This window comes from Gossypium hirsutum, chromosome D05 (assembly GCF_007990345.1).
Source record: "Gossypium hirsutum isolate 1008001.06 chromosome D05, Gossypium_hirsutum_v2.1, whole genome shotgun sequence".
Taxonomy (NCBI): Eukaryota; Viridiplantae; Streptophyta; class Magnoliopsida; order Malvales; family Malvaceae; genus Gossypium; species Gossypium hirsutum.
In genome coordinates this window covers 34,818,758-34,827,201 of record NC_053441.1, presented here as the reverse complement: position 1 = coordinate 34,827,201, position 8,444 = coordinate 34,818,758, and the positions used below count along the sequence as shown (strand labels likewise).

General features: G+C 38.0%; 1 protein-coding gene across 1 annotated transcript; it reads right to left on the bottom strand.

Moving 5' to 3' along the window:
- Positions 1-3,233: 3,233 nt before the first annotated feature.
- On the bottom strand, positions 3,234-8,221 carry LOC107904057 (protein SMAX1-LIKE 6). Its single transcript, XM_016830328.2, has 3 exons — positions 6,817-8,221; positions 5,830-6,073; positions 3,234-5,414 (listed from the first exon to the last, which is right to left on the bottom strand). Exons 1-3 carry the CDS (start codon positions 8,064-8,066, stop codon positions 3,543-3,545), a joined length of 3,366 nt encoding a protein of 1,121 aa, XP_016685817.2. The 5' UTR covers positions 8,067-8,221; the 3' UTR covers positions 3,234-3,542.
- Positions 8,222-8,444: the final 223 nt, after the last annotated feature.

The following is an 8,444-nucleotide window of genomic DNA, read 5'->3' as shown; positions in this document are numbered from 1 at the left end:
ATATCATCAACTCATAAGTTAGTACATTTATACATGATTCAAATGAATTCATCCATAACAAGTAATTTATACTTGCATCCACATCATTTGGATCACATTCCTTTTCATAAGTTCATAATACATTCCATTTGAACACCTACCATTTCATTTCCTTTTCATACCAGTTAAACCATCTAGAATTACATCGGATACTTAGGAAAGCTCATACGAAGTGTGCCTTTACATATAACCGTAACATTTTCTTTACATGAATGCTCACACGAGTTGTGAAATGGGCCTGCTCACACAAGCTATGGGCTAAAATGTAAGCTAGACGATGCTACTCACACGAGCTGTGGAGAATCCGCAACAAATGCAAGACCTCAGCCATCGGTAGGACATTCAAGACCAGGACCCGAAACATGAAATCCCTAATGACATGTCATTCGTATCCTAAGAATCCCTAAGGTTTGACTAGGATTCAATATCCGTCAATTTGTCATAGCGTTGATACATTTATATTTTAGTTCATTCACATCAAGTAATGTAATAAATATCCAATTTAAACAACATCTAAATTATTACAGTTCATACGAACTTACCTGACTAAATTACTGAAATGTCAAAGTATAGGGGCTATTTGGAAATTTTCTCTCCTCGATTTTCCACTCTATTTTATCTAAATTAATTATTTCATTCAATTTATTAATTCAAAAATAGGTTGTTACAAACCCAGACTGTGTGCACAAGGTCGTGTGGCTCACGCGACTGTGTGACATCGACAGTGAGTTTTTTGGCTTTCTATCGTTCGCTATTTTTACGAGATTAAGTCACAAACCTAAACGTTTCTGATAAATGACGATCCGACACACTTCTAAACCTTAAAACCAGCATTTCGAATGGACTAATTTGCAACGATATATGAAACTCAATCACTAATTCTACCGCCAACACTAAGCATTCAATCTTAATCACAGAGAACCAGCCCCTACAAGGCATTTGATTACTTACCCAAAGAATAAACAGTCCTTAAATTCTCAATTTTCCAGAGATACACCATCTCCTAAACCTCGCCTAATCAAAAACAACAGTTTTATGATCAGTACACAATTTATCGCCCATCCCACACATCTATCAGCCTCCCTTGAGAAACTAAAATCAAAATGAAAATAATAAAACAATTGTCCCCTGAGAAGAGAAAACATGGCGCTTACAAAGTGATGTACCTATGACCCTAAAAACACCCAAATTTCACTTGGCTAGAACCGAACAAGTAAGAACAACAACACAGGTCCAACGTAGTAACAAAGTAGACGATAAAAGAAGCGGCAACAGAAGAATCAAAAGGGATTAACTCGCAAATCACAAAAGTGCACATGAAAAAGATGGAAAAGCAAAAGAATTAACAGAAAGAAAAATTCCCAGGAATAAACTAACGTAAAGGAAAAAGTGGAGAAAGTGAGAAAATGGGGAAAGTAAAAAGAAACGTCAAAAATCTAGGAGAATATTTAGGAGTTGAATTTTAAAATAAAATAAAATATCCTAACCTATCAAATTTCTAGAATTGACCACATAGCGACACAAACAAAGAATAGCAAAATATTTTCTCTTTACACACACAGGGACTTGAACACAAGACCAAAGGACAAATTAAAGCCTTACCTCTAAACTAGCAGACTCATTCTATCATTAATTGAGCGAAAATAATATATAAGCCAGACGTTCAAGGATGGGGTTAGGACAAAAATAATAAAAATTTAGGGGAAAATATTCAAACTTAGAACCTCACACTCACAAGCACAACACATATCCATTGAACCAAATTACCTCACTTGACATAATTTTCACAATCTTAACTAAAAATCAGGACGTTATTACTCTTGATTTCATTAACCCAATTTCTACTAACCCAGTTTTTTTTTTTTTTTGATGTGACAAATTCAATATGAAAATAAATGTACATATTCATTTCTTTAAATGTATACAATTGAATCAAAATCAAGGTTTTATTTATATATATGAACTACAATTCAAGTTTCATATGTATAATTGCACCAAATCAAAGTTCATGTATTAAATTGCACATTGAAACAAAGTTAATGTATAAAATTATTATTTATCCCTAAGTAAAAAAAAAAGAATATTTGAAGAAAGAAAATGGGAGGAACGGGAAAATAGAAAAAAAATATTAGAATATGAATTATAAATTAGTTCAATATTTTTATAATTTTTATCAAAATATTAATTTAACTTATAATAAAAAATTATTAATTACTTTTATTATTTATGAGAAAGAAAAATAATAAAAGAAAAAAGAAAAAGGAAATATGAACAGAAAAATGTGGCAGTGAGATCGTGATACATGTCACCAATTGACATCTATCAGAAAAATTGAGTAAATGTTTGATGCAATGACTTGATTGGAACAATGCTAATAATTTGAATAAGACCAATTTAGAATTTGAATTATAATTTGAAGATATTCAATGCTATTAACTCTTTATTCTAAAGCTAATAGTTTTGGTTTCATTCATGAGTAGAGATAGAAACCGTGAGATGCTGAATGTGAGTACTTCATTGGATGTGGCAATTACTAGTGAAGATGATAAAGATAAAAGGGGCAATTAATGGAGTTAATGATATGGGAGATGATGGCGTGTTTGACCCAAAGCATTGTCGGGTTGAGGATCCATATAGAGTGCAGATATTGTTGTTATGTCATTGGACTTAGTGACTTAGCTACATCACCCTGGCCACCATGTAAATTAAGGCATATGAAAATTGTTTCATAGGAAACCCTTTTCTATTGAACTTAACTGTGTTTATTAGACAGGAAGGGAGTTAGTTGGGAGGATTAGGAAGCCTTACACCACTTGATGGTGACTAGGGATGGATCAATAACATCCACCATGACATTGGAACTCATGTTACGCCATTCATCATGTTTTCCCACACTATCACTTGATTGAAGCCGTGAGTCTGTAGATATGTTGCTTTCAGCGTCTGGAACCACTCACTGAGCTTGTGCATGTTGTAGGGTGGAAGATGATCATCAAGCAAAGGTGTAAATATGGAAAGAAAAGCGAATGTTCCATTCACCAGTTTTGTCACTTTCAACTTTCTTTTTACTTGGTTGTTGATGATGATAATAATAATAATAATAATAATAATAATAAAAGATCATGGACTAGAAACCATCCAACTCTTTCAGGGTGGGGTACAAATTCGCAAGTCGAGCCAAATTTGACAAGATATTTGAACATTCACCATACTCCTTCAATTCTTTTGCAAATTAACTTTGGTTATACATAAGCAATCAAACCAAGCAAAATACTAAAAGTCTTTCTGTTTTTCTTTCTTTTGTTGTGAAGAATAGACATATCACACTAACACCTCACTACAGATTTGATTATACATGGTAGAATACACGACCTAAGCTGGAAGACGAGAAGATGCCCCCAAATTTTATGGGATTATGAAGCTGAACATACTTCGCAAGATGCTAAATCCTTATACAACACCTTCCCTAAACTACCAGATTAGGCTTTTGAAAAAGAAAGTTATTAATTGAGAACAACTTTGGGGGGAACACAAACTCCTAGTCCTAGTGTTTGCTCCTCAGAAGTAACAGCATCGTAGGGAACAAGTTTCACGACGGTGTGAGCATTGAACTTGTACTTTTCCTTAACTTCTGCGAATCCCTTGCTAAGAACTTGTTCCACCCAATCCCTCACCACCCTTTTCTCATCAGATACATATGCAACTGCTACTAGTTGTTCCATAGCTTTCGACTCTATCTCTAGCAAACACCCTGCACCTATGGACTTGCAGAAACTCTGGTTAATGTCGTCCCATAATTCTTCTGCAAGTGCATCAAAATCAAATGGCTTGAATACCACATTTTTTACAGATTGACCAAAGAAATCTTGCAACCAATGCATGGGGCTCTCATCAACCCAGTCATTGTCAACAGTTGCATCATCAGTGTCCTGCACTTCACTTTCTTCAGCCGGAATGTTCAAATCTAGATTCAAAGATGACGTTCGGTTAGCCCGTTTGGTAATTTCCATCATCTCATGCTGCTCCAGAGTTTCATGGGAGCCAATCAGCTTTCTTTTATTCAAAAAACCCTGCTTAGAGATGTTTTTTCTAGTTGTAACAGGTAACTTCAAGTCTTGGCCAATTATGTTGTCGTCATGCTTGATCACAATCTGCAGTGGCCATCCCTTGGCTCCCAATATTTTATCCTCAGATGTGTGCTGTTTATGACAAACAACTTGAGTTTCCTTAGCTAATGTCGAAGTTGTCACGAATATCGCATTGCTGGTGCTGACTTCTCTTCCATGTGAGTCTGAGAACTTGCCAATTCGGATAGCTTGGCACAAGCAGCTCTGAACCTGAATATCAGCTTTATCCACATTTTCAAGGAAGACAACTGACAAGGGCTTTTTGCTTAACTCCTCAGCAATATAGTCAACCACAGTCTTTCCTCTGAACCTTAAATCATAATTCACTTCCTGGGAATTGAAGAGCAACTGTGTATGCATCAACCCCCCATCTTGGCAACTTAGATCCATACCGATGAAATTTTCTCTGCTTCCATAGACTACGTCTGCAAGTGCAAGAGCAATTTTTCTTTTACCACACCTATCAGGTCCACAGAAATTCAACCATATATCACCTCTTTGACTGGCTCCATGACATTTTTCAGTTCGTGCACGCCCGTTGGCCACTGTTTGGCAAATAACACTTGCAGCTTCATGTTGCCATCCAACTCTTTTGGTGACAGCTGTAAAAAGCTTCTTGAAATTGCTTGGATTAAGCTTTCCACAAAATTCAGGAGAGAAAGTGGAAGAGGACTGAGAAGGATGGCCAGAGATGTTTCCATTATTAGCATCAACATTTGCAGGAAGGCAACCTGGGAAGTCCTCCGCAAGCCCTGCATGGTTCTGATTTGAAGGTTTCATCAATGTGTTGCTTGAAGAAACGGAGCATAAACCCAACCCCAAATCAGTTGTCACAGAAGTCACAGATGTAGGAGAGGCTTGACTAACGTCACCCCCACTTGAATTGGACAAACTGCAAGGAGATATGGGTTCAATCGCTTCAAAAACACCTACTTTGGAAGGCTTTTCCCATAGCTTGTGCAGGACACTTCCATTTCTAGTCTTGGATACTATAGAGGAAGGATTCTCTGATAGTGATGTAGACATCTTTTCATCGGGCGGTGCATTTCTGTTGTCATTACTATGACCATGAGCATTTTCCTTCTTGTCTTGCACGAAATGAAAGCCCATAACAGTCGGGAATGAAGGACTTTCTTCATAAGTTTTTGACTCAGGGCCTGGATGAGTGTGATGAAGGCGCTGGCAAATATTGTCCCACTTCTTTTGCAGTCCTGCTACCATAGTGTTTAAAAACTGCCCATCTTTGGTCTGCACTGAAGAGAGACAAACTTGTTTTCACATAAATTTCATAAATTATCCAAACTAAACCGATTAAGATTTGGAGAAAAGGGGCAGAGGCAGGGGCAGGGGCAGGGGCAGGGACAGGGTTGGGTAGATTTAGTGAATAAAACATGGAAACCCTTGATCAACACAACAGATCTGGTGAACAACTGACATTTTAAAACCGGTATAAGTGTATGCTGTGGGTGCATGCAAATGGTTTCCACCTTTTGAGATTGGCAGCAAATGAATCAGTTTAGGAATATACTTGAGTTGTAATAATAGGGATTGAAAGTTGAAACCGATGGTTCTCTTAATACTCCGGGTCCCCACCACAGATATTTGAAACAAATGAATATGAACACAAAATAAGCACGTGAAGCATAGACGAACGGACACACACCTTCAAATCTAATCCCTTGTTTGCACCAAGCTCTGTCATCTGCAACCAAGTAGGCAAAGTAGATTGGCACTGGTCTGCCACGGAAACATTGAAACCTCCCTTTGAAATTGCAATTACTTCCTGTTCACACTTCTCATTGCATAGATGACAGCGGGGTAAATGCTGATACGAGCTGCTTAAGGACCCCTTTGACTCGGAAGGTGTAGCAAAGAACCCACCAAATGGAACAAATGACTCCATTAAGCTGTAGTTACATAAACTATGAGATCAAGTCGGATTAAATACGAAGACAGTCATGGAAATCAAAGGAACCAATAAACGCAAAGGAAAAAAAAGTGATGCTGCATAACAACAAAAAGAATTAAACCGATAAAGTGGATACCAACATTCCACTACTATAGCATTCAACACCTTAAATAAATTTAAAATTATAAAAGTATCAGCTAGGCCTATGTAAGTGTTTCATCCAATAACCATGCACTAACCAAATAATCACCCTTTATGAAACGCTTAATTACCCACTGCAAACAACTTAATATCTTTAAAATCATTTTAAACTCTTATTATTATTACTATTATTATTATTATTATTATTATTATTATTATTATTATTCAAAAATGTTAACACAGCAACAACGTAGCAGTGCTTTAAGTTGCAAATTCAGCTTAAATCACAAATCACGTCCCCTCTAAATCCCAGGTTTCACCATGGTGAATATTTTACCCCAACCATTGCAACTCTGGCAAAGGTTATGACTTAAAAGAGTTACACAACGAAGCATCAGCTTTAAATCAAGATTACCTAATCCTTAAATCCCTCAAACTCGACCGTAGGACAAATAAAGAGCTCTCTAAACACAACATAAGTATACTTGACCAAAATAAATTAGTTAAAAGCATTCAGAATAACGACCAAACATATCATGCCAACATAAAAGATAGTATAAAATAAAATATCCAAGAAAATTGATAATTCAATTTACATACCTGGACTTGGGATAAGACTGAGCCAATGAATTCCTAACCGAAGTTATAGGCAAAATCTGCAAATCCCAGTCTTTTTCAACTGAAGGAAACCTACTTAGAAACCTCAAATATGTCTGGTAACTTGTTGCAGCTCCCAGCAACCAGAGTTTCCCTCCATAAACTTGTAATAACCTCGTTAACTGTCCAACTACATAACTAATCCCATCTTCATCCACAACCTTGTCGTCATCATCATCATCATCATCATCATCATCATCTTTTTCACTCTTGTCACTGACAAGATTTTTCAGATCCCCATAATTCACCACCAACCCGGATCCGGATCCTTCAATTTCCCGACCCATTTCTTCAAATTTTAAATCCATCTCCCCTTTATTAAAGCCTTGATTAGTAGTGCACTTGGAAATATAATTTTGGATGCGAATTATGTTTAACCCCGAAATTCCTTTAACCAATAAGCCATCTTTCTTTTGGTCCAAACAATCCGTGAAATTGGCGAGTGCATCGTTTGCACATACACCAACAAGTAGTGGATTCCTCCTTCGCGCCAAAACTTCTCCTACTCTCCTACAGTTTTCTTCTCCTCCATAAAAAGATGCAAAACCCGGGAACGGGAAACTGAAGCCGCCATGACATGGAAACCTGGTGTTTTCATAACCCGGATCCGAATTTTCTAGATTGCAAAGAAAAACCGGTGGGCCACGTGGTCGAGAGTATCTTAGGAGATTAGGGAGGGGGCGGATGATTGCCAGCTTGATTTCGGAGCTCCGAAATCCCGCCTCGCCGAAGACCCGACTAACAACAGGGTCATCCAGGATGGATAACATCAAGTGTTGGAGCTCCACTTTGACGCACGAGATACTGGAAGGATTTTGCTGCGACATATCGCGATAAAGGTGGAAATTTTCGGGCTGCCTTCGCTGGTTCGCCTGAGACCGCTTTATCGCGGCCATGAGCGAGTTGGAGACGGGCGGGTCGTTGCTGAGTTGACTCGAGGGGACTCGGTCCAATGACACGCTAAGGCAAAGCTCCAACGCTTTGAATTGGAGGCGAGGGGAGTAAGCCGCGTTACGAGCACGTGCACAGGCGTCACGTAACGGGGACGAAGGGAGAGATAGAAGAGCAGAAACGGCATGGAGCGAGGTCGTTTGCGCGTGTCCCCTCCGCCGCGCGACTCTCACCGCCTCGTCTAGCGCGTGAGCTGCCTCTGGCGTTAAGCATTGCCGCGCTACACTTACCGGCGTAGGCATCGCCGGGTATCATAAAAAGCCAAAAACTTTTTTTTCTTGATTAAAAAAGGAAAAAAAGGAGGAGGTAAACTAAAAATATATATTTGTTTGTTTATCAGAAGTGCAAGGGAGAGATTTTTTTTATAAAAGAAAAAGGGGCTTTTATGGAGGACAATAGTATATAAGTGCGGGGATAATTAATTAATTATTTATTTTACCTCTAAAGTTAAAGGGGAACTGTTGGCTGTCTAAGTCGGGGTTAGTGGGGTCCACTGCGGAGGAGATCATTTGGAACGACAGGTGGTGAATTTAGATTCTCTACTATATACACAAAAGGATTTCCTTTTTCTCTTTTATGCGTATATGCTCCTCTCTACAAATATGATTTCTTTTAATTTT

Coding starts and splice junctions, on each gene's coding strand:
- LOC107904057 (XM_016830328.2), bottom strand. CDS start 8,066: ATGCCTACGCCGGTAAGTGTAGCGCGGCAATGCTTAACGCCAGAGGCA. Junction 6,074..6,816: donor CAGTCTTATCCCAAGTCCAG/GTATGTAAATTG, acceptor ATGTAACTACAG/CTTAATGGAGTCATTTGTTC. Junction 5,415..5,829: donor ACAAGGGATTAGATTTGAAG/GTGTGTGTCCGT, acceptor TCTTCAGTGCAG/ACCAAAGATGGGCAGTTTTT.